A 25,987-nucleotide genomic window follows, 5' to 3' on the forward strand; every position below is an offset into this window, starting at 1 on the left:
ACGGCAGTACCACGGCCGTGCCAAGGGTGCCATGGGCCCGCGATCGGTGCCCACCGATCGCGGGCAGCGGGTCCGATTCCAGCGCACTCTTTGTCCTTCCGCCGCCCCGCTGTATCCATTTGCGGGGCGGCTGAGGGGCATCCCGGCCCGCGCATGCGCGGGTTTCGCGCAAATGCGCGATGACGTCATTCGCGCATGCGCGGGTTGGAGTCTTCCAATCCGCGCATGCGCGGCTGACGTCATGTGACGCGTCAGCCGTCGCAAACTCTGGCAAGCGGGCTTAACGAAATTTGTTAAGCCCGCGATGCCGGAGTTCACGGCCGCAGCATGCTAGCCCCGACCGGGGACCAGAATCGGTTCCCGGTCTGGGGGGGGAGGCTGGCGTCAAACCTGCCCGTTTTTGACGCCAGCCTTACGATTTCTCCCTGTTTGGGAGAATCGCGCCCGGTGTTTTTCAACACAACAGTTGCGGAGAATCCAATTCTGCTGGCATATGTCTCACCGCGATTTATAAAGGTAGAGTGAGGAAGGTGAATGAAACATTTTTCACAACAATGGTAGCCAGCACGAGTAGCAAGTGCAAAAGGGGATGGGAGCTATTGTTCTATTGCAGAAGCCAATTGATGAAGGGAATACTGGACCCAATCTTACCTCAGTGTAAAATGTGTTTGAAGAATGAAACAATTTTTCTATATAGCTCCTAATTCAACCAGACCACAGTTTAAATACCTGCCTCGTCATATTCTCTTTTAATATAAACCAAATCTACCAGGGGGAACCATGGAGAGTGGGAGATTATCTAGATTATCTACCGGAGGGAATCATGGGGAGTGGGAGATTATCTATCGGGGCGGACCATGGGGAGTGGGAAATTATCTATCGGGGGCAGACCATGGGAAGTGGGAGATTACCTAGATTATCTATCGGAGGGAATCATGGGAAGTGGGAGATTATCTATCGGGGGCGGACCATGGGGAGTGAAAACCCTGTCCGTGGCTAATCGCAGGTGCACAATGCAACAGGAGGGGGATTTGATGAACAGGATTTTAGATTGCTGAAAAGGGACACATGTTGTCAACGTTTTCCACCTTGCACTCATCATGACACGAATCCCAAATTTCAAAATATAACAATTTATACTACAGCAGAAAAGAGTGCTGATTGATAGGTAAATCGACTCTGATTGGCTCCAGCGTTGCCCTGGAGAAAGACTCGGGGAACTGTATGTTCCCCATGGTTCCCCCAGTAGATAATCTCCCACTCCCCATGGTTCCCCCCAGTAGATAATCTCCCACTCCCCATGGTTCCCCCCAGTAGATAATCTCCCACTCCCCCTGGTAGATAATCTCCCACTCCCCAAGGTTCCCCCAGTAGATAATCTCCCACTCCCCATGGTTCACCCCGGTAGATAATCTCCCACTCCCCGTGGTACCCCCGGTAGATAATCTCCCACTCCCCGTGGTTCCCCCGGTAGATAATCTCCCACTCCCCATGGTTCCCCCCGTAGATAATCTCCCACTCCCCATGGTCCCCCCCGTAGATAATCTCCCACTCCCCATGTTTCCCATGGTAAATAATCTCCCACTCCCCATGGCTCCCCCCAGTAGATAATCTCCCACTCCCATGGTTCCCTCGGTAGATAATCTCCCACTCCCCATGGTTCCCCCAGTAGATAATCTCCCACTCCCCATGGTTCCCCCGGTAGATAATCTCCCACTCCCCATGGTTCCCATGGTAGATAATCTCCACTCCCCATGGTTCCCCCCAGTAGATAATCTCCCACTCCCCATGGTTCCCATGGTAGATAATCTCCCACTCCCCATGGTTCCCCCCAGTAGATAATCTCCCACTCCCCATGGTTCCCCGGTAGATAATCTCCCACTCCCCATGGTTCCCATGGTAGATAATCTCCCACTCCCCATGGTTCCCCGGTAGATAATCTCCCACTCCCCATGGTTCCCTCGGTAGATAATCTCCCACTCCCCATGGTTCCCCCAGTAGATAATCTCCCACTCCCCATGGTTCGCCCGGTAGATAATCTCCCACTCCCCATGGTTCCCATGGTAGATAATCTCCCACTCCCCATGGTTCCCCACAGTAGATAATCTCCCACTCCCCATGGTTCCCCCAGTAGATAATCTCCCACTCCCCATGGTTCCCCCGGTAGATAATCTCCCACTCCCCATGGTTCCCATGGTAGATAATCTCCACTCCCCATGGTTCCCCCCAGTAGATAATCTCCCACTCCCCATGGTTCCCATGGTAGATAATCTCCCACTCCCCATGGTTCCCCCCAGTAGATAATCTCCCACTCCCCATTGTTCCCCCAGTAGATAATCTCCCACTCCCCATGGTTCCCCCGGTAGATAATCTCCCACTCCCCATGGTTCCCATGGTAGATAATCTCCACTCCCCATGGTTCCCCCCAGTAGATAATCTCCCACTCCCCATGGTTCCCATGGTAGATAATCTCCCACTCCCCATGGTTCCCCCCAGTAGATAATCTCCCACTCCCCATGGTTCCCCCGGTAGATAATCTCCCACTCCCCATGGTTCCCCCCAGTAGATAATCTCCCACTCCCCATGGTTCCCATGGTAGATAATCTCCCACTCCCCATGGTTCCCCCCAGTAGATAATCTCCCACTCCTCATGGTTCCCCCGGTAGATAATCTCCCACTCCCCATGGTTCCCATGGTAGATAATCTCCCACTCCCCGTGGTCCCCCGATAGATAATCTCCCACTCCCCGTGGTTCCCCCGGTAGATAATCTCCCACTCCCCATGGTTCCCCGATAGATAATCTCCCACTCCCCATGGTTCCCATGGTAGATAATCTCCCACTCTCCATGGTTCCCCCGGTAGATAATCTCCCACTCCCCATGGTTCCCCCTGTAGATAATCTCCCACTCCCCATGTTTCCCATGGTAAATAATCTCCCACTCCCCATGGTTCCCATGGTAGATAATCTCCCACTCCCCATGGTTCCCCCGGTAGATAATCTCCCACTCCCCATGGTTCCCCCCAGTAGATAATCTCCCACTCCCCACGGATCCCCCCAGTAGATAATCTCCCACTCCCCATGGTTCCCCCGGTAGATAATCTCCCACTCCCCATGGTTCCCATGGTAGATAATCTCCCACTCCCCATGGTTCCCATGGTAGATAATCTCCCACTCCCCATGGTTCCCCCCAGTAGATAATATCCCACTCCCCATGGTTCCCTCGGTAGATAATCTCCCACTCCCCATGGTTCCCTCGGTAGATAATCTCCCACTCCCCATGGTTCCCCCAGTAGATAATCTCCCACTCCCCATGGTTCCCCCAGTAGATAATCTCCCACTCCCCATGGTTCCCCCGGTATATAATCTCCCATTCCCCATGGTTCCCCGGTAGATAATCTCCCACTCCCCATGGTTCCCCCGGTATATAATCTCCCATTCCCCGTGGTTCCCCGGTAGATAATCTCCCACTCCCCATGGTTCCCCCGGTATATAATCTCCCACTCCCCATCTCCCCATGGTTCCCCGGTAGATAATCTCCCACTCCCCATGGTTCCCCCGGTAGATAATCTCCCACTCCCCATGTTTCCCCCGGTAGATAATCTCCCACCTCCCATTGTTCCCCCCAGTAGATAATCTCCCACTCCCCATGGTTCCCCCGGTAGATAATCTCCCACCTCCCATTGTTCCCCCCAGTAGATAATCTCCCACTCCCACCGTCTCCCCCTGACCGTTCTGGTTCTCATATTTCCACTCCCACTCACCTCCCACGCATGCCAGAGTTCATCTGACTGGGCAGGAGTCCCGCTTGCCCTCTCCCCATCTGTCTCACTGCAGGACAGACTCGAGCACAACTGGCGTGATCGGACACAACATGTCGGAGTCATGTCCAAGCTAAGAACCCTAACCCCCTTTGAGGAGAGAGCCCTTGAGCTGGCCGGTGAGGAACAGGACTGCAGCTATGAAGATGGTTGCAAGGGTAAAACCTTTTAATAAATTTAGAATACTAAAATCATTTTTTCCAATTAAGGGGCAATTTAGCGTGGCCAATCAACCTAACCTGCACATCTTTGGGTCGTGGGAGTGAAACCCACGCAAACACGGGGAGAATGTGCAAACTGCACACGGACAGTTACCCAGAGCCAGGATTGAACCTGGGACCTCGGCGCCGTGAGGCAGGAATGCTAACCTCTGTGCCACCCGGCAAGAGACAAAAGTGAGCATGCACCCACGATGCAAGCCTCACGTGAGTTAACTTTCTTCCATCAGTCTGCCCCTGTGATGCAAATGATGCCATTAGCACCAGAGGATGGCGGGGTTTCTGGATCTCACTGCAGCTGCCCCTTCAACCTATAGTGAGGCCCATGGGCAGCCAAAGGGAAGATCAATCGGAGCGCAGCCCAGGGCCTTCCAACCGAGCAGGCACGAGGGGTGGTGTCCAGCCCATCTAACACCCTTCTCCCTGTGAGCAACAAATCCCCAGCCCCGCACTCCGAGGACTGCAGCACTGCAACACTTGCGCAGCCCGAAGGTAGGCCCGAACCCTCAAGGTCGAGGCCTCCGAGGGACGCTTGCCAAGATTATCTCGGGCAGCAGGGCATGGAAGTCAGCAGGCTGCCTCAACCTTGCTGTGGATCATGCGGATGGACTTGGGCATAGAGTCAGGAAGAGTAAGTAACAATAGACATCTGGTAGGCTTGAGTGAACCTAGACATTAGTAGAGATAAGTCACCTTTGTAACAGGGCATTTGGAATAACAATCACTTTGTTGACCCATATAGACCCTCCATAATGTCATGTCGTGGCTGCAGGTTCCGCAAACTCCAGCGCTAACTTGGCACTTCTCTATGCAGTGAAAGAATGGCAGTGCAATGTCTGTCCCGCCTCTCACACTGATAACACAGTAAAGTCGCTGTGACCTAGCCCCCCAACATTAATGCTCAGGCTTTTCATGTCTGCCCACACCCTGTAGATATGAGGATGCCAGAGGTTGAATACGTGTAAAGAGTCTGTCCACCTTGTCAGTAAGTGGAGATAAATACCAGGACCCCTGACCTCGGAGGATGTAGTAGCAGCTGACATGTGACGTTCGGCCTCTCTGGGCCCCTAGGTCACCCATTCAATGGCAGATTGTGCTCGGTTCTCAGTCAGAAAGGAATTAGTCATTTTGCAGAGGATAAGAGAAGCATTGCTTTATCCTCATTGCAAGTCATTATCATTCTTGTGCAGCGTCCGGACAAGCCCATGAATGTAGCCACTATCATAATGACGTCCCACAGGCACCGCAGTAGACAGCGAATGCTAGACCCCATGGTGAGAGAGGTCTTAACACCCTAGCCCTGGTCGTCACCACACTGAGAGGCAATGAAGGTGTCCCTAGCCCTGCACCCAATGCAGGCCATGGCCTTCGCCTGTGGTCCTTCCTTCACCTCCTCCGCGGGTTCCCCCTCGCCACCCTCCTCGACATCCTCCAAGGAGATGTGGCGCACTTCCATTTCCTGGTCCAGCTGCTCATCCTGCTGTAGTTCCAGGTTGTGCAGCGCGCAGCATACCACAATAATGCGGGACACCCTCTGGAGGCTATATCGGATAGCGACCCCCCCCCCCCCGGAATGGTTCAGGCACCAGAACATTCTCCCCGGAATATCTTGAGCAGGCCAACCCTCCAGCCAATGCCAGCCCTCAAAAGCTGCTGGGATCTGCAAGCACCCCAAAATCTAACTATCATGGATTCTCCCTTGGGAACAGTCACACACCTGCATGATGCGCAGACGACTGGCACATTGAGGGAGTGGTATCCCTTGGGGTTCACAGATGGCACCCCATGCTGCCATGGAGAAAGCAGAGCCATGTGAGTGCACTCAATGACACCCTGCACCTGGGGCATGCCTGCTATGTGGGCGAAGCCCTTGGCCCTGGCTTCCTGGCTCGTCTGGTCCCAATCCAGAGTGATGTACATGTGGGCCCTTGCAAATAGCACATTTAATCTTACCCCCCAGTAGTTTTTCATGGCCTATCTTTCTTAAGTTCCCCTCTGCAATGTCTATACTCCACTGAGGCCTCTGCTGATTTGCTCCCTTGTACCTGCTAAATGCTTCTTTCTCATCCAGTCCTGAATGTTCCTCAACATCCAGGGTGCTCCAGGCTTGTTGTTCCTACATTTCACCCAAAAGGGAACATATTGGCCTGTACTCTCGCCATTTCCTTTTTGAATATCCTGCACAACCCTGCTGTTTTTCCCACAAGAAGCTGACCATTTTGGCCTGGTCCCACCTTATTTTAATTGAATCTTCCTTCCTCCAAACCAAAACCTTTTTTCGCAGACCATCTTTTTTCTTTTTCCAGAACAAACATAAATCATACTGTATTGTGGTTGCTATCACTAAAATGCTCCCCCACTGCCGCATATAACACCTATCTCGCTTCGTTCCCCAGAATTCGATGCAGCACTGTGTCTTCTCTTGCTTGACCTTCCACATATTGACATCAAAACTCTCCAGAATACATTTCAAGAAATCCGTCCCCTCTAAACTCTTTACACTATGGCAATCTCAATTAATGTTGGGGAAGTTGAAATTCCCTCGTATAATTACCCTTTTATTATTATTTTTGCACACCTCAGTGAATTGTTCCTCTATGTGGTGCCATCTGTAAGATATTATCAGCACTTTGCATGAAGTGTGGTCACTAATACAGACCAAGATGCATGCTGATTGGACACAGCAAGATTTTTTGAACATCTGTCGATATGCTTGACCAGTAGTCTTGTTTTTTTTTGCACTGTTAACCCGGAAAAGGTGTCATTATTGGCCAGAACCCTGGAAGAAATTCCTGCTATTCTTGGGATTGTTGGTTTGCATGCACTTGAAATCTTGTTTAATATCGTATCTGAGTATTTAATATCTTATCTGAGGTATGCACTTCCAGCAATAGAACACTCCCTCAGTACTGCACCAAAGTATCAGCCTGGAACAAGTGCTTGGATTTTATGTAGTCTCATAGAATAGAATCATACAAACCCTACAGTGCAGGACCAAGTCATTCGGGTCTGCACCCAGCCTCTGACCCAAGCACACTCCCCCGCCCTATCCCAATAACCCCTGAACCTGATCTACACATCTTTAGACACTAAGGGCAATTTATCATGGCCAATCCACCTAACCTGCACATCTTTGGACTGTGGGAGGAAACCGGAGCACCCGGAGGAAACCCACGCATACAAGGGGAGAATGTGCAAACTCCAAATTGACAGCCATCTGAGGCCGGAATTGAACCAGGACCTCTGGTGCTAACCATTGTGCCACGTCTGATATACTGTTTGAATATCTTTTTGTTGTTTTTCAAACCTGAAAATCTTAACTGGTAGTTGTGTGACAAGTATATCTCCATATGTGCAGAAAATTGTGCATCAGCTGACATTGCTGCTGAGGGAGAGTGAGGGGATACGGAAAGTGTCCAACATTGCCATAGTTTGCTGATCATTGTGCTGCTGGCCGGGAGGCTTCTGCCAGGGCTGGGAGGAGTAGCGGGGGTGGCCAGGAAGTTAGCTGTGGGGTCGGGGTGGACGGGTACAGAGCACCATTGCACGGCCTGGAAGGCGGCCATTCAGCTGCGCACGCTGCTGACTGCCCACTGTGAACCTAGGTTGTATGGATGTGCCCTCAAGCCAGCTCCCTAGGTGCCCTTTGGCCCCAGCTGACCCGTCAGTGGGATGGACGCACTCCATGCAATCAATACCACCTTGTTGATTGAGATGAGTGTGGGGAATGTAATGTGTTAATGCGCCTGCTGCTTGTCGGCCTCCCGAGTGTCCATCACGGACCCAGTGAAAACCGCACAATTTCTTATTGGAGTCAATTGTGTTCCATATGGTGCTGGTGCTAGCCCCACCATCATTGCTGAATCGGTCAAGGTGCGGCGCCAGTTTTGCCGTTGTGAAAATCCACAAATCCATAGACTCAGGAATGGAGAATCCTGCCAGAGGTTTTTAAGGAGCATCGTAAAGGAGGAAAGAGTGGAAGAGAGATGGAAAATTTTCAGGAGGGAATTCCAGAACTTGAGGCCTTGGCAGCTGAAGGCATGGCTGTCAGTGGTAGAATATCCAATTACTGTGCCGTACAGTTCTATGTTCTAAATGTTTGAAAGACTGGATGAGGATTTCAGTAGCTGAGGCAAGGACAGAATTAAGCTAGGTTGCATTGGCATTGCTGGAAGTAGGAAATTGGCATTGCTGGAAGTAGGAAGTCTTGGCAATGACGTGTAAAGCTGTTCAGAAGCTATCTCGGGGTCAATGTAACACCAAGATTGTGAACTGTTGGTCCACCCTCAAGACAATTTCCAGGGAGCGGGATGGAGTCAGTGGCTAGAAAATAGAGTTTATGGCAGGTCTAAAGACAATGGCTTAAGTCTTGCATTGTCAACGTACACATGGAAAGTGATGCTGTATTTTTGGATGATGTCATCAAGGGCAGCATGAAAATGAGAAACAGCAGAGACCAAGGCTGAATCCTTGGGCGATATTAAAAATAATGGTGCATGATTAATGACTTGGAGGAGGGGTATGACGGGTGGGTCAGTAAATTTGCCGATGACACCAAGATTGGTGGAGTAGTGGATGAGGTGGAGGGCTGTTGTAGGCTGCAAAGAGACATTGATCGGATGCAGAGCTGGGCCGGAAAATGGCAGATGGAGTTTAACCCTGATGAGTGCGAAGTGATTCATTTTGGTAGGATAAATTTGAATGCGGATTACAGGGTCAACGGCAGGGTTCTGACCAATGTGGAGGAACAGAGAGATCTTGGGGTTCATGTCCACAGATCTCTGAAGGTTGCCACTCAAGTTGACAGAACCGTCAAGAAGGCCTATAGTGGGTTAGCGTTTATTAACAGGGGGCTTGAGTTTAAGAGCCGTGGGGTTATGCTGCAACTGTACAGGACCCTGGTGAGACCACATTTGGAGTATTGTGTGCAGTTCTGGTCACCTCATTATAGGAAGGATGTGGAAGCATTGGAAAGGATGCAAAGGAAATTTACCAGGATACTGCCTGGATTGGAGGGTAGGTCTTATGAGGAAAGGTTGAGGGAGCTAGGGCTTTTCTCTTTGGAGCGGAGGAGGATGAGAGGCGATTTAATAGAGGTTTATAAGATGACGAGGGGGATAGATAGAGTAGGCGTTCAGAGACTATTTCCTTGGGTGGATGTAGCTGTTACAAGGGGCATAACTGTAAGATTCAGGGTGGGAGATATACGAGAGATGTCCGAGGTAGGTTCTTTACACAGAGTGGTTAGGATGTGAAATGGACTGCCTGCTGTGATAGTGGAGTCAGACACTTTAGGAACTTTCAAGTGGTTATTGGATAGGCAAATGGAGCACGCCAGAATGACAGGGAGTGGGATAGCTTGATCTTGGTTTTGGACAATGCTTGGCACAACATCGAGGGCCGAAGGGCCTGTTGTGTGCTTTCTATGTTCTATGAGTGAGGAGAGAAGCCATTTCAGATTATTCTCTGGCTCTGAGTGGATAGCGGAATGAACCAGGCAAGGGCAGCCCAGTCTAGCTGGACAACAGTGGAGAAGTGTTGGAGGATATTGCAGACGGGTTGAAAACCAACTTTCCCAGGAAACTATCTATTAATATCAGTTAATGTTTGCTTTCCCAGCTGTACCTGATTTTTTTTACTTCAATATTTTTTTTCTTGTTGCAGACTATTCTTTGTGGGATCACGAGAAGGTCACTTGCCGACCCTCCTATCTATGATTCACCCAACACATTTTACTCCTCTGCCATCATTGATATTTACCGTGAGTATCTTGATTGATGTTTTACTGTGTAAAGAAAGGGACAATTCACTGCTGGAGAATTGTTTGCTTAAAATTTTTAATGGGCCTACAAAGTACAAAAGCAACCCTGTTCTATTATTCAAAACAACTGCTTTTACATCACTGCGTACAGGCTTTTCAAATAACTACACTAATTTTGTATGAAAACGGAACTGTAACATCTCACAAAGAGCAGAGACTACCTGGTCTGAAGCAATTTTTGAAACCTTCAGTTTGTTGCTGATGTTTGCTGTTTGAATCTTGGTTTGATCCAGATTAAGGTGCCCTTGAATCTATTGGGGCCTGCCAAATCCTATTTGCAATACTAGCATTTTGATTTCATAAAAGCGAGAGTAATAAGTGCACTATCAAGTTGTTGAGTAGTTTAACCTACACTCAAGAAAAACAAGTGGGTGCAATATTAGATGAGAAGAGGGAATTTGAGGTTTACATTGTTGAGTAAAATTACTACTCCAATTGCGGGTGCGTGCACTAATATGTGAACAAAACCATCGAATGTCTATTTTTAAAATTTGTGCAGCTCAGAAAATTAAGGATTTGTTTAAAATATATGTTGTCGGTGCAGCATGGTGGCGCAGTGGGCTAGCCCTGCAGCCTCAGGTTCGGTCCCGGCTCTGGGTCACTGTCCGTGTGGAGTTTGCACATTTTCCCCGTGTTTGCGTGGGTTTCGCCCCCACAACCCAAAGATGTGCAAGCTAGGTGGATTGGCCACATTAAATTGCCCCTTAATTGTAAAAAATGAATTGGGTACTCTTTAAAAAAAAAAATGTGTTGTCTTTACATAAAAGTGTAGCACACCTTTTTTTACCTAAAGTTGTACACCACAGAGATGCAGACATTTTACTGCAGGCGTGGACATATTAATAACATTTATATTGAGTCTTTGACAAAGAAAATGTCCCTGAATAATTCATAGAGGTATAAGGAATAAAGAAAGGAACATTTGGCGATAGCAAAAACGTGGTCAGAGGAGAGTCCTAAATGTGGTGAAGAAGAAAGAACTGGCAGACATGTTTCGAAGGTAATGTGAGGCGCAGATGGCAGACGGGTTTAGAAGAGAAATGGTTTCCCTGATGTAATGCTCTCCATTTGCCTGGATCAGCGCTGTTCCAACAACACTCAAGAAACCCAATGCTATCCAGGACAAAGCAGCCTCTTGGTTGCCACCCCATCCACCACCTTCAATATTTGCTCCCTCCACCACAATGGCAGCATCTACCAAATGCATTGCTGCAACTCATCAAGGTTCCTTTGAAAAGCACCTTCCAAACCCACAACCTCTGCTACCTCGGACAGGGGCAGCAAATGCGTAGGAACATCACCTGCAGGTTCTCCTCCAAGCCATAAGCTATCGCACTTAGATCGATATCTCCATCGCCCCACTGTTGTTGAGTCAAAATCATGGGACTCCCTCCCTAACAGCACTTTGGTGTACTTATGGTCTGCAGCGATTCAAGAAGGTGGCTCATCATTACCTTCTCGAGGGCAGTTAAGCTTGGGCAACAAATTCTGGCCACGGCAATGAAACCCACATCTTGAATACAAATTTTAAAAAAGATAGGGTTAGGTAGTGTCATTCCCAAAATACTGGAGTATTTTGCTGACCAAAATTGAAAGGAATATGAAAGAAAGTAAGGTAGATGGAAGTCTTTCAATGAAGGGTATGGTTTAGCTCACTGGGCTAAATCGCTGGCTTTTAAAGCAGACCAAGCAGGCCAGCAGCACGGTTCGATTCCCGTTCCAGCCTCCCCGGACAGGCGCCGGAATGTGGCGACTAGGGGCTTTTCACAGTAACTTCATTGAAGCCTACTCGTGACAATAAGCGATTTTCATTTTTCATTTTCATGTTGGTTGCTAATGGCTGTTTTTGTGTCTACATTAACAAAACGCTAGAATTGTGTGTGTGTATGATACAAGCAGCTATGTATCTACAATGAATCTGATTTGCTATTGGTACCCAGCAAAGAGGCGTCTTAATATATGGAATGAACCTTGAACCATTTGATTGAACTCTCACATATAAGGATTACATTAATGTTGATTAGAAATGGCATAGACTGAAAATGTTAATGTTTCAGCTGCAACAGTGGACCCTGAACTGACTGCTATCACGATTGACAGCTCTGCTTGGTGAAAAATGAAATGAAAAAAAAAATGAAAATCGCTTATTGTCACAAATAGGCTTCAAATGAAGTTACTGTGAAAAGAAGCGCCTGTTCGGGGAGGCTAGTACGGGAATTGAACCGTGCTGCTGACCTGCCTTGGTCTGTTTAAAAGCCAGCTCTTTAGCCCTGAGCTAAACCAGCCCCTGCTGGTGCTATGCCGGCTGGTGAACCAGCTCTGCAGCTTGCCTTGTTCCAAGGTAAACTCACTGGCCAACTGTGAAGTTTCAGCGGTGAGAGTAACAACATTCTGATCTTCACCTTTCAGTCTTCCAAAAAAAAAATGATTCTACAGTCCAAACCATTTGTGTATCCTGTGAGAGTTGACCCCACACATTGTTCCCATTGCATATATTTCTTGTTTTGGCAAGTGGTTTCCCCTGATAGAAAGTTATAGCTCTGAACATATTGTTCTTTCTGAAGGTGAAAGAAACATGATCAAGATAAAATTCCCAGGCACATTAAAAACAGTCTGATGCAATTTTTGACAAGAACAGTAGATACAAATCTGTTTTACGTACTAAGCTTGGCTAGATTCTCCTCTTCTGGGTTGTACATATTGGTGTTGGACTCCCATCCACCTCCATGAGATCTCTGCAACCCTGAGCTATTTTCTTGGATTGGTGTAATCTGTTACGCAGGTTGGGCTTCAAGACTGAATCCTCCACAATAGAATCCTAGAATTTACAGTACAGAAGGAGGCCATTCAACCCATTGAATCTGCACCGGCCCTCGGAAAGAGCACCCTACTTAATATTTTTGAGGTAGAGTAGACAGATTTTTGCTAAACAAGGGGGTGAAAGGTTATTGGAGGTAGACAGGGATGTGGAGTTGCACATATGGTCAGATCAGCTATGATCTTATTGAATGGTAGAGCAGGCTTGCAGGGCTGAGTCACCCTGTCCTACTCTTAATTCATATGTTCCTTTGTATTTAACCTGTCAAGCTGTGTAAGAATGCTGTACACTTCGGTGATGTAATATCTCATTCTTCTGAACTCGAGGGAATACAATCTCCTCAATCCTTCCTCCTGTCACCCCCAGGATTAGTCGGCTGAACTTTTGTCGCACTCCCTCTCTGGCCAGGGAGGTTGACAGGCTCACTCATAACAGCACATATTATTCCAGATGTGGTCTCACCAAGGCTCTATACAACTGCAGCAAGACTTCCTTATTCTTGCACTCAAATTTTCTTGCAATACAGTCTAAAGATGTGTTGGTTAGGTGGATTAGCCATGCTAAATTACCCATTAGCGAGCGAGGTGAGTGGATGCTACAGAGTGAGTGGATGCTACAGAGTGAGTGGATGCGAGGGAGATATGTGAGAATGGATGTGTGTGTGAGAGAAAGGTGAGAAAGAGAGAGGTGTGTGCATGTGTGAAAGAGGTGAGCTTGTGAGTATGAGAGAGGTGAGTGCGAAAATGGAGAATGTGTGTAAGAAAGATAGTATGTGAGGGAGAGAGAGGTGTATGTGTGTTTGAGAGATGTGCAAGTGTGAGAGGAGCGTGTGAGGGGTCTGCAAGAGAGAAGAGTGTGTGTGAGAGGTGAGTGTGTGTGTGTGAGAGGTGAGTGTGTGTGAGAGGTGAGTGTGAAAGGCGAGTATGTGTGTGTGAGAGGTATCTGAGAGGTGAGTGTGTGTGTGTGAGGTGAGTGTGTGTGTGAGAGGAGAGTGTGTGAGAGGTGAGTGTGAAAGGCGAGTATGTGTGTGTGAGAGGTATCTGTGTGTGAGAGGTGAGTGTGTGTGTGAGAGGTGAGTGTGTGTGAGCGGTGAGTGTGAAAGGCGAGTATGTGTGTGTGTGAGAGGTGAGTGTATGTGTGTGAGAGGTGAGTGTGTGTGTGAGAGGTGAGTGTGAAAGGCGAGTATGTGTGTGTGAGAGGTATCTGAGAGGTGAGTGTGTGTGTGTGAGGTGAGTGTGTGTGTGAGAGATGAGTGTGAAAGGCGAGTATGTGTGTGTGAGAGGTATCTGTGTGTGAGAGGTGAGTGTGTGTGTGAGAGGCGAGTGTGTGTGTGAGAGGTGAGTGTGAAAGGCGAGTATGTGTGTGTGAGAGGTATCTGAGAGGTGAGTGTGTGTGTGAGAGATGAGTGTGAAAGGCGAGTATGTGTGTGTGAGAGGTATCTGTGTGTGAGAGGTGAGTGTGTGTGTGAGAGGTGAGTGTGTGTGAGCGGTGAGTGTGAAAGGCGAGTATGTGTGTGTGAGAGGTGAGTGTATGTGAGAGGTGAGTGTGTGTGTGAGAGGTGAGTGTGAAAGGCGAGTATTTGAGTGTGAGAGGTGAGTGTGAAATGCGAGTATGTGTGTGAGAGGTGTCTGTGTGTGAGAGGTGTCTGTGTGTGTGAGAGGTGTCTGTGTGTGTGAGAGGTGAGTGTGTGAGGTGAGTGTGTGTGAGAGGTGTGTGAAAGGCGAGTATGTGTGTGTGAGATGTGTCTGTGAGGTGAGTGTGTGTGAGGTGTCTGTGTGAGAGGTGTCTGTGTGTGTGAGGTGAGTGTTTGTGAGAGGTATGTGTGTGAGAGATGTCTGTGTGTGAGAGGTGAGTGTGTGAGAGGTGAGTGTGAGAGGTGTGTGTGTGAGAGAGAGAGGTGAGTGTGTGTGACGTGTGCATGAGGTGAGCATGTGATTGAGAGGTTTTGCGTGTGGGAGAGTTTTATGTGTGTGCTTGTGTGTGAGAGAGAGGTGAGCGTGTTTGAGGGGTATGTGAGAGAGGGGTGTGCATGGGTGTGAGAGAGGACTGCATGGAAATCAAATCAAAAGGTGAGTCTGTGTCTGTGTGTGAAATTGTGAGCAAAAGAAGCAGAATCACTCCTCCCATTAAAATGAGGTAAGACTGAAGTACTTTGTTGAGGAGAACAGTGTAATTAAAATAAATGTGTATATATATATTAAGAAATAGAAAACATAAAATTTAATTGTATTATGATTGCTGCCACCTCCATCCTAGGTTGGCATGAGAATGTACTGTTCAAACAGACCCCCAAAATATTGTATGAATTCATCATTTAGGCTCCCTTTGCCCATCTGATTTTTAACTAGAACTCACTTCTCCCGCACCAGTCTTCAAGGCACACATTCATGTCTGTTATAAAGCACCCCCCCCCCCCCCCCCCCCCCCCCCCCCCCGCATGTCAACTTTCACATGGCTCAGGTAATAATCCAGAAATCATAACTTTTGAGGTTCTGCTTTTTTAATTTAGTACCTAGAAGCTCATACTCTATGCAGAACCTATTTCCTAGTTCTGCCTATGCAGATGTCCCAAACCCTTGCACCAAGCTGGCAACACAGCAACCAAAAAGAAAATGCTGGAAAATGCTGGAAAATCGCAGCAGGTCTGGCAGCATCTGTAGGGAGAGAAAAGAGCTAATGTTTCGAGTCCAGATGACCCTTTGTCAAAGCTAAAGACAGAGAGAGTGGGAAATATACTGTGGAGTGAGAATGAAAGATGAGTCATAGCCACAGAAACCCAGGGCTAATACCCACAGAAAGCAAGGGGAAAGAGTGCTAATGGCAGTCCCCAGGGAGAAAAGGTGTGAACGGCCAAACTGATTCACCCGAGGAAGGAGCAGTGCTCCAAAAGCTAGTGTTTGAAACAAACCTGTTGGACTTTAACCTGGTGTTGTAAGACTTCTTACTGTGCTCACCCCAGTCCAACGCCGGCATCTCCACATCAAAACTGCAGAGAAACTAACATCAGAGGTTAAACTGTGACAGATGTAATGAAAATGAAAATCGCTTATTGTCACAATGAGGCTTCAAATAAAGTTACTGTGAAAAGCCCCTAGTTGCCACATTCCGGCGCCTGTTCGGGGAGATGTAGATGTGGGGAGAGGGGAAGGGGAAGCAAAGGGGAGAAAGGGTAACGAAAGGTAGATAAGATGGGGAGGGGTGAATATATATAAAGAAAGACAAGAGAGAAAGAAATGGTTAAAAATCCCAGTTAAAATGACTTTCCCACTCTCTCAAGTCTCTCAAAGTCTTTAGCTTTGACAAAGGATCACCTGGACTCAAAACATTAGTTCTTTTCTCTCCGTACAGATGCTGCCAGACCTGCTGAGATTTTCCAGCATTTTCTCTTTGGTTTCAGATTCCAGCATCCGCAGTAATTTTCTTTTCTCCATGGCAACACAACAATCTGGATTTCCATTTTTTGCTGCTGAGAACAAAGTCAATCCCCCTCACTATATTGTCCCCTATTATCACTACATTCATTTTTCTCCCCAAACTGGATGGCTTCCTTCACCATGGTGCCATGGTCAGTTTGCTCATCCATCCCACTGTCCCCACTGTCACACAAACAAGCTGTTAGATAGTTGCTACGGCTTAGGCTTCTGCACTTATGCCTGACCGAGGGAACTGCGGGATCGCTGGGAGCCATCCACTCGGCCCCTGCTGACACCCCCCCCCCCCCTGCTCCCCTGTGGCTTGCATGCATAATAATACTGGGCCTCAGATGTGTGTTATACCGGCAGCAGCCACCACCTTCCTTGTGGTTCTGTTGCTCAACAGAGAGCTGCTGGCCTCGGGTGGGACCTCCTTAATCCTGGGGAGTTAAGTGCCTGAATGACGGGTGAGACCGCGTCACTGCCATTAAATTCAGCCCCGCTTGAGAGTTTAAATAATCCCTGATCTAACAGTGGGCACGATTTAACAGAAAGTGTCAGTTAAGACAGGTTTGGCTGGGAGATTCCCCCCCCCCCCCCCCCCCCCCCCCCAACCGAGCTCTGTCGACATGTTCCCCACCGCTATCTAGCCACATTTAGTCATTTTTTGGGACCCTGGGGAGTTTCCCTCTGGGCTAGCCCACACTTCGACTTTTTTTCATCACTGGGGAGCTGAACTCGCCAGCCAGACTGGAAAAGGTGCCCCGATCTCTAAATCAGCTTGAGGGTCCCCACACCCACCTACTCACGGGCAATGCCACCCCCCACACACATGGGCATTATCCCACACAATCCTACTATGGGGTCGCTGAGGCCCCCCCCCCCCCCTCCCCCCTCCCCACCTCCATCCCCTTTTCAGTACTCCCACCTTCACTACCCCACCCAACCTTTTGGAGACACCTCCATACCCATCTCTCTCCCTCATCCCTCCTTTTATGGGCATGGCTCTCTCCGGTCCTGACCCTTTGCAGTGCCACCCAGGCATCCCATAGTGCCAGGGTGGTGGTACCAGGGGGAGAGCCAGCATGCCACCCTGCCCTGTCCCCAACCACCATGAAGCCTCTAATGGCTTAGGAGACACCCCCCAGCTGCCATGACGCCTGTTCCTAGTTCGTGTGGACCAGTACTATCGGTGCCTGCGTGACCTCTTGCTGGGGAGCCGGTTAGATCACAGGCGGCCGTTAGATTGGCCTTAATTGGTGACTATTGGTTTCTCGCCGTGTTTGGGTGGGATCCGGATCCCACTAACGAGAGCGAGCTGGCTAGGTCGCAGACCACTCAGCACCTCATGCGGATCCTGATTTGGGACTCTCCCACAATCTAACCGGCCCACATGGATCCTCGCCGGGCGCAACGCAGCCATTACATCGCGCCCAGTATATACAAATAAGCAAGTTATTGCCAACTTAAAGAGAGAGAGAGAACATTCAGCCAGACTGATTCCATCAGAAGTGAAGGAACTTTATTGTAACTTGGAGTAAAATGCATTTCCACTTAAAAAAGATTCAAATATTAATCTTTAAATCAGCTTTGCGATATCAAATCATTCTTTTTACAACACATTATTAAAATAAATCCTTTCTGGTATGATTTCCTTTGCTCATTAATATTAGCGAAAAAGCATTTGTAAATGTAAAGGTTTCTGCTTTATCTCCTTATCTTTTTTTTTGCTAAAACTTAAGTGGATAAAGGAAGGTGCAACTCACATGACCTAAGAAGTAGCTGGATTAACTATTCCAACGAAGTGATACTGCAGTGCCCTGGTTATTCTGATTCTAAATTGAGTTGCTCATTGTTCAGTGCATTTACTGGACTTGTTCATCACCTATTGCATGTATTGATGGTAGGCTCAGCTCATATTTCCAGTCATAACCACACAGCCATGGCTTACAGGTTCCAGCTTCTGCATTCTTTCACCGTTGTACAATAGCGTGTGATTTTACTGGAACTGTTCCAGCGAAAATGCTTTGTTAAAAGTAGGTGTTGTGGAAACATGATGAGAGTAATTTTAATTTCAAAAAAACAGGTGAAAGTGCATGTGTTAGAAGTCTGAATCCTGACTGCAACTTGCCAACATCCAGTTTTACTGGAGATGGCATAAAAGAGAGAGGCCATGTGACCAGCCCACTTGGATTGGCACTAAATATTATAATGAGGCTGCATACCTCATTTTTACTCACCATTTAAAATTGGATCCTAACCAACCGGGTTTCCCATGCTTTAGGACACTCGTCAGCTAATCCAAGGTAAGGGACTGATACTTTCCACTTATCCCAGCTGCTGAATGGAAAGGCTCAATGTGTCTGGCCAACCCCCACAATCCTTTTGACCCTTTCCCCGCCAGTGAGGCTTCCAACCTTCCCCATCCCAAGCCAAAGTGTATTTTCCAGTTTAATTGCCCTGCTTCCCTACCCAACTCCCACCCAGAGACAGGCCTGCCGGCCCGGTCAGGGTAAGGAACTACTTGGTCCTGTGGCTCTTCGTATTACTTCCCACCTGACTGGAAGCCAAGCCTGTTAGTCAGGTGGCCTTGTGAACAAAGAACAGTACAGCACAGGAACAGTCGCTTCGGCCCTCCAAGCCTGTGCCCATCATGATGCCTGTATAAACTAAAACCTTCTGCACTTCCAGGGTCCGGATCCCTCTATTCCCACCCTCTTCATGTATTTGTCAAGATGCCTCTTAAACGTCGCTATCGTATCTGCTTCCACCACCTCTTCCGGGCAGCGCATTCCAGGTACACACCAACAGCTGTGTAAAAAAACTTGCCTTGCACATCGCCTCTAAACTTTCCCCCTCGCACCTTAAACCTATGTCTCCTAGTAACTGACTTTTCCACCCTGGGAAAAAGCGTCTGACTGCCCACTCTGTCCTGCCACTCATAATTTTGTAAACACCCCTCAACCTCCGTCTCTCCAGTGAAAACAGTCCGGGTTTATCCATCCCCTCCTCATAGCTAATACCCTCCAGACCAGGCAACATTCTGGTAAACCTCTTCTGTACCCTCTCCAAAGCATCCACATCCTTCTGTAGTGTGGCAGCCAGAATTGGAGCAATATTCCAAATGTGGCCTCATTAAATTTCTGTACAGCTGCAGCAGCCAGTTTCTATACTCAAAGCCCTGACCGATGAAGGCAAGCATGCCGTATGCCTTCTTGACTACCTTATCGACCTGCATTGCCACTTTCAGTGATCTCCCTTATGGGTGGGGGACATGCCCGTTCTTCTCCTGTGGCTAATGATTTTTTTTTGTTTCCATTTTTCAGTGCTGGATGACTTTGATGTATGCATTCTCAGTCGACATTTACTCGGTGATTAACTTCTTCAGTTTCTTTAACTGGTTATGTATTGCCTTAGCCATTGCTGGAATGATGTGGCTGCGCTACAAGAAACCAGAAATGGAGCGACCTATCAAGGTAAATGGGCAGACACAGTCTTGATTCATTTCACATGTATACCTCTGTAACTTTGTGCATTATACCAGAGTTTTGGTTTATTTGTGACTGTAATAATATCACCGTATGCTATTCATTTGTAAAATAACTAGGGTATCTAAACATTGGCCTTCCCAATAATTCCTAATTTAACAATTTATCACTGATAAATCACCCAATCCCTTGGGGGGGGGGGGGGGGGGGGGGGGGGGGGGGGGGGGGGAGGGGGGGGGGGGGGAGAGAGAGAGAGAGGGGGGGGGGAGGGAGAGAGAGAGAGAGGGGGGGGGGGAGGGAAGAGAGACGATAGACGTGGTCATCTGTGCCACTTCTGCATAGATCTTGGCAGTCATTTGCAGAGAAGCTTTGAAACAGGCTTGGGAACAGATCATCTGTTGACTTCAGCTCAAGCCTGATGCACGGCTGAGGTCAAGTAAAACAGAGTACTTCGGAATCAAGGCCATCAATGATCGGACCTTTGGCTCAATGTGTCGCCCTTTAGGAAATCTTGGAAATATGTGCATTTATCTCATGGAACAAGACCATCAAGGTGACTCACAAGATGTAGACCGTGATCTGATGGAACAGTTTTGAAGTGTCATTTGTGGTGGGTTTTGCTGGGAGTTTCCCACATCTCTGTCAGCAAGTTCCTCGCCGCTATCTAACTATTGGGTTTCTCCCCAGTCAAGCCAACACTTAGAAACTTCACGGATGTACTTGTGGGCTGTAGCTTGTGAGATGCTGCACAAGTCCCCGATCAAGCCCTGGAATGATCCTGAGGCATGGAGGTTAAGGGCTGCGATGACTTTGACGACCACCGGGATTGGGTACCCTCCTCCTCCACGTGGTGCCAAGTCCACAAAGATATGGCATGGGTGCCGCACCGTCGCCTTGTTGAGGCAGAGCCTCCTGCGGCACACACTGTCCATCATTTGTTCGAAAGACCAATGACGCCTGTACACCTTGGGCCGTCGCTGGCAAGACCCCCACTGTGTTCCTCCCTGGCTTGATGGGCGGCCGGATCCTCAGGGTGTGGGGCGGGGCCCTGCACATGGGCCGCCGCCTCGATCCTCTGTCGATGCTGCTGCCGCCGCCTTCTCCAAATTCTGGCTGCCTGGCCTGTCCGCCGTACCACGAGAGCAACTTCCATGGGTTCTCCCATCTCCAAATAGATCCCCCATCCTCCTAATTCCTGTCCTTTGCCATCTCCGGAACCCACCATCCAGCCTACCCAGTACAAACCGATAATTATTATAAATCGGGGTCCAAACCAATGCTCCCTCCACTCGCTTATATCTTCTCCGCTGCCCCCGGATTCTCAGAGTCACCACCACCACCGGACTTGTGGAGTATCGGGCTGGTGAGAGCTCATGATATATATTATTTGATCTGATTGTGTCCCCTATCTGATGACTAGGAGAATAAGAGGGCTCATGTTACAGAAACAAGGTTTTAGGCGTGATACCGGCCTCCCGAAAGGCAGTACAGCGCTGCTGGAAGATCCCCTTTCCAGGATCTACCCGGCTCACCACGCCTTGCAAGATCTAACACGATATCGCGAGACTTTCACCATGAATCGTGGCCGTTGTGGGCAGGATCACTTTTGGGCAAATCTGCATATTAGAGTGAGACAATTAGTCTCACTGTAACATGCATTTCCACGATCAAGGCGTGGGAACCAACCCCCTCTCCTTGGATTGCTTGGGTGAGCGCCGTGCTGGTCTCCACAAAGGGGGAACCAGGCGAAACGGCACTCATGGCAGGGCGGTGACACCTTGGCATTGCTGGTGCCACCTGCGCACCCTGGCACTACCAATGTGTCAGGCTTCCATTTTTCCCGCAATGGGGATTGGGCTCAGGGGTACCCTGTGTAGGTGTTGCGGGGGGCCTGAAGACCCCCTTAAAGGTGAGTTGGTGCTTTGGAGGGATTCGGGGTCGCATTGGGCGGTGAAGAGATCCGGATCCGGAGTTCCGGTGAGCGGTGCTCCTCAGTGCAGAAAAAGGGACTAAGTGTGGTCTCGTCGAGGAGTTCCCCGCTGAGGCCCTGCGCCTACCTGAATGGGTGTTCAGTAATATAATCGCTTATTGTCACAGGTAGGCTTCAATGAAGTTACTGTGAAAAGCCCCTAGCGTGGTCTCAGTGCTCGAGCGTCAGGAAACACTTGGCTAAATGCGCTCGCTACGAGATTCTGTTCACAATCAGGCACATCGCGCCAATATGTTTGTCCCTTGGGGTAGGGCTCCATTGCCACTTGTTGTGTATATAAAGTCACACTCCAATTCACAAGAAGCAAGGGCCCACTTATAAGAATGGCCTTTGGCACTAAAAGAGAGAAAAATGATTTGTGTAAACCCTGGAAATTTAGGTGGCCTTCTCCTTTAAATGGCGTACTTGATGAAAGAAACATTTCAGTCCCAGCTTGTTGGAGAAAGGTTTGAAGGATTCATCGTAAACAGTAAATCGTAAATCAAAACTGAACTGCGGTCTAAAAGGCGATTTGCAAGAAAGTATTTTACAGTTTGCTTATGGCTCCCTTCCTTTCTAATATGCAGCTTTGTTTTACAATATTTATATTGTGTTTGGGTGTATTTCAGCCATTCTTCACCAATTCCCTTTGTATTAAAACTGGCTGGTGGTACTGCCGATGGTTTTCCTGTTGGCATACTTTCAGTGCTGCATATATTGAGCAGTTCTGCCCTGATTTGAGTGTCCGAGAAAATAAATGTAGATGAAACAGCAAATTGAGTCAAATAGAAATTAATTAGTAATGAAGTTAAAAATCATATTTTGAAACGTGTTTTGCATTTTTCTTTTCTCTTGCAGTTTAACATCCTGCTCCCAATCACTTTTGTGCTCGCCTGCATCTTCTTGATTGTTGTATCTATATGGGTGACACCTGTGGAATGCGCCGTTGGATTTGTCATAACCTTATCTGGACTTCCAGTCTATTACATTGGTGTTTACTGGCAAAACAAACCCAAGTGGCTCTTGAACACAATCTGTACGTATGACCAGAATAAGAACATTGATTAGTAGGACAGAAGATTAGTTGCATGCTTCAGTTTTTGTTTCAGAAAGGTCAAGGCTATGGTCACTCGTCCAGGCTATTTAGTTACTTAGTTAAAAGTTAGTTACTTTTTGTTGTGGCTTTGGTATGTTGAGGCTTTAGACTGAAATTAATAACTTATCAAAGACAAGGGGCGGGATTCTCCCCTACCCGGTGGGGCAGGCCGTACCGGTGCCGAGGATTGGCGTGAACCACTCTGGCGTCGGAATCCTCAGCACCTTCAGGGGCTAAGCACAGGTGCGTACCAGCCAGCGCGGAAGGGCTTGGCGCTGCGCCGAAGGGCCTCTGCTGACCGGCACGAGTTGGCGCATGCGCGGAAATGTTATCGCGGAGGTTGACAGCAGCCGGCGCAGAGGGAAAGAATGCCCCCACAGCACAAGCCCGCCCGCGGATTGGTGGGCCCCGATCGCAAGCCAGGCCACCGTGGTGGAACCCCCCACCCCGAGGACTCTGCAGGCTGCCCGTAAACCCAGGTCCTGCAGGTACTGACCTGGTTTGAGTTGCGCGGCAGGACTGGCCGAAAACAGGCAGCCAAGGGCGATTCCCGCCCCTGTCGAAACCCCGGCACCGGAGATTCACCCCCCCACCCCCCCGGGTCATTCTCCGGCCCGCCAAAGGTTTCACGCTGCACCATAAAGCGGTAATTCTCTGGGAAACCCAGAAATTTTTAGGATAATCTGGGGTTGCTTAATTCTGCTGCATGGATGCACCATTGCTTAAATGGCCGGTAGCAGTACCCTGATTCTTGCTTGGTCTTGGAATTATATTGAATAAAAAGAGAATGTTAGAATTACTCAGCAGGTCGGGCAGTATCTATGGAGAGAGAAAAGGAGTTAGCGTTTCAGATGGATGTCATTCGTCAAACCCAATGAAAGATTATCAACATCATACTGTATAGATACTGTCAAATCTGCTGAGTACTTCCAGTCTTTTCTGTTTTTAATCCAAATTTCCAGTGTCTTTGATGTTTCACTCTTGCCTGAATTAAGAGAGAGAGTGGTGACTGCTGGTCTGTGTTGGCAGTGATGTATCCAGCACCAAATTTTGGCCCAGGTGTCAGTTGAATAGAAATGGTGATCTGCTGTACTGAGTGTTTTTTCCCAAGCAGCTTGCCGACTTCAGGCCGGCATGATATCAGAGAATCCAGGTGGCAGCAAGATGATCATAGCCTGATGGGGAGAGGGGAAAGTAGAAGAGCCCAGTGGTGCAGATTATTTTTGTTAGGCCAGGAGGAGAAACCTTGCTACTCACGGTTCTACAGAAATCCTTTCTTGAGGCCGCTTCAGTTATTATCGCCAGTAAAACTGGTCAGAGAGCGTACTCTGCCAATCCAACTGTTCTGCCCTGATCGGTATATTATGCACATCCCCAATTGCCACATTAACTGAATCCTGCTGACTGAAATAGGCAGGTGCTTTGATTTCCTTGTGTTCGACCCCTGTAAAAATAGTAGGGTCCAAAGGGTTGGTATTTATGGAGTGCTTGTCAACTGCTACCATTTTGCGCCTGTAACAACCTTGTTGACTTGTACTCTTGAAAATATATGTTATCATGAGCACATTGTTTAGCTTATCGATAAATAACTGGATTTTTTCTCTCTCTTGCAGATTCTACAACTGTCTTCAGTCAGAAAGTTTTAGGCGTGGTACCTCAGTGTTCATAATAAAACAGATTAAGCTCCTTCAGAAAAAGAACGCACAAATGTTTCAAGGAAAAGAGGCATTGGTACATGCTCCAAAGTAAACATTTTATTTTTGGACATATTTCTTGTATCTTCAATTTGAGGATTGGTCAGCCATTTTAAAATTGGTTGAGAAAGCATCAGATGTTCCCTTCATTGGAATGGGATTTAATGGTCATAAACTGCATTGGGTGAAGAGTATGCAGTGTGTTTTTAGTGTTTGTATCAATTTCTTGTGTGGTTCTTTGCACATTGGTAAAACTGCCCAGTTCTGTTTATTCTTAAATTTGATAACACAATTCTGAAAACCTCTCATGTCTACAAACCTGCCTGACGAACAGTCCTACCTGTGGACAGGGCTAAAATCTAGAAATTACATGGAAAGATCAACTTTTTGTTGGGCCTGTAGACAATCTTTGTAAATATAGATGGTTTGTTCCTATAGATGTGAGAGATTTTAAGAAAATACATTCTGTGAGCTTAGGTTTTGTGGTTCCTTAAATTCAAAAACTGCTTCTTGAACTCCATTCAGCACTCCTCTGTATTGCAAACTTTTAAAAAAAATTTGAACTAATATGCTCAATAAGTAATTACATAAATCAGTGGTTGACCGCTCCAATTGGTTATTTAATAAGCAGCTGAACTATATGATGGAGAAGGCTCAATCCCTGATCTGTGCTGTCAGCTTATGTCACAAGAAGCAGCAATACAGATACCCTCATCATCCCTTGTGTCAGAAAGGGAAAATTGGTCAATGTTCTTCATCAGTTTCTACTGACGATGGGTGGTGAGGTTAAATGTTAAGCGTTTGCTGTATTGGGTTTCGCTGATTTGGTTCCAGGATTGAATAGCTTGCTGACGCTTGCAGTGAAGATTCATTTATCAATCGTATGGCCATTTGTAGGGGGTTCTGGAGAGCAACTGGTCCAAACCCGAGATGAAAGAATGCTTCATGTTGGCACCCAATGTTACACTGCCAAAATTAGTAAGGTCAGTGGAATGACATTTCTGTAGCGTGGACCACAAGGACTCATTCAGCAAACTAACCGCCGCTAACGCACAAGATGTCCTTCCAGGCTGAGATGCAGACTCGACTCAGAAAAGTGTATCCCTGTCTTTGCTACCTTGGGCCTGGTGATGGACGGATGAAGGTTCTGTTCCATACAAGGCAGGTGACCCCACATCATTCTTGTGTGATTTCAGCCTTAAAAGTAAGATATGTAAATGAAATGACTTTGCAGCCATCAGTTTTGAAGGAACTTGTTTTGTATTTATTAAGTTAGCTTTTGTATACCATCAATGCCTGCTGAAGATGTCTTTTAAGAGATATTTATTATTGTTAGGAATTAGCTGATTGATTCCTTAACCCAACCAGTCCTGAATAATATAGTGGGCGGGATTCTCCGATCCGAATTCACCCCGCCATCGCTGCTAGCGAGAAGGGAGAATTTGGTGCACGGCCAAAACTCCATTCACTGCAGCGGGAGCAGAGAGTCCCACCAGCGTGAACGGATGGAGAATTCCGACCAATTTTTCCTGAAGAGGAATTTCCCCTAATGGCAGCCGATATCTTTGAGTCGTTGATGCTGTTCTTTGAACTATCTCAACACCTCAATATTCTTCCGAAGGTAGCAGGACCAACACTGTACATTTATTAG

General features: G+C 47.9%; 1 protein-coding gene across 1 annotated transcript in view; it reads left to right on the plus strand.

Annotated features, from left to right (window-relative positions):
- The window catches only part of slc7a5 (solute carrier family 7 member 5), a 107,172-nt gene extending 81,740 nt beyond the window's left edge, over nt 1-25,432 (plus strand). Inside the window, exons 7-10 of the mRNA XM_038806523.1 lie at nt 9,702-9,798; nt 19,416-19,565; nt 22,405-22,582; nt 24,256-25,432. Of these exons, the coding sequence (XP_038662451.1) occupies nt 9,702-9,798; nt 19,416-19,565; nt 22,405-22,582; nt 24,256-24,311 (481 nt within the window). The 3' untranslated portion in view covers nt 24,312-25,432. The remainder of the gene's footprint in view (nt 1-9,701; nt 9,799-19,415; nt 19,566-22,404; nt 22,583-24,255) is intronic.
- The last annotated feature ends 555 nt before the right edge of the window (nt 25,433-25,987 follow it).

The sequence above is a fragment of the Scyliorhinus canicula genome, chromosome 9 (genome assembly GCF_902713615.1).
Source record: "Scyliorhinus canicula chromosome 9, sScyCan1.1, whole genome shotgun sequence".
NCBI classification, from domain to species: Eukaryota; Metazoa; Chordata; class Chondrichthyes; order Carcharhiniformes; family Scyliorhinidae; genus Scyliorhinus; species Scyliorhinus canicula.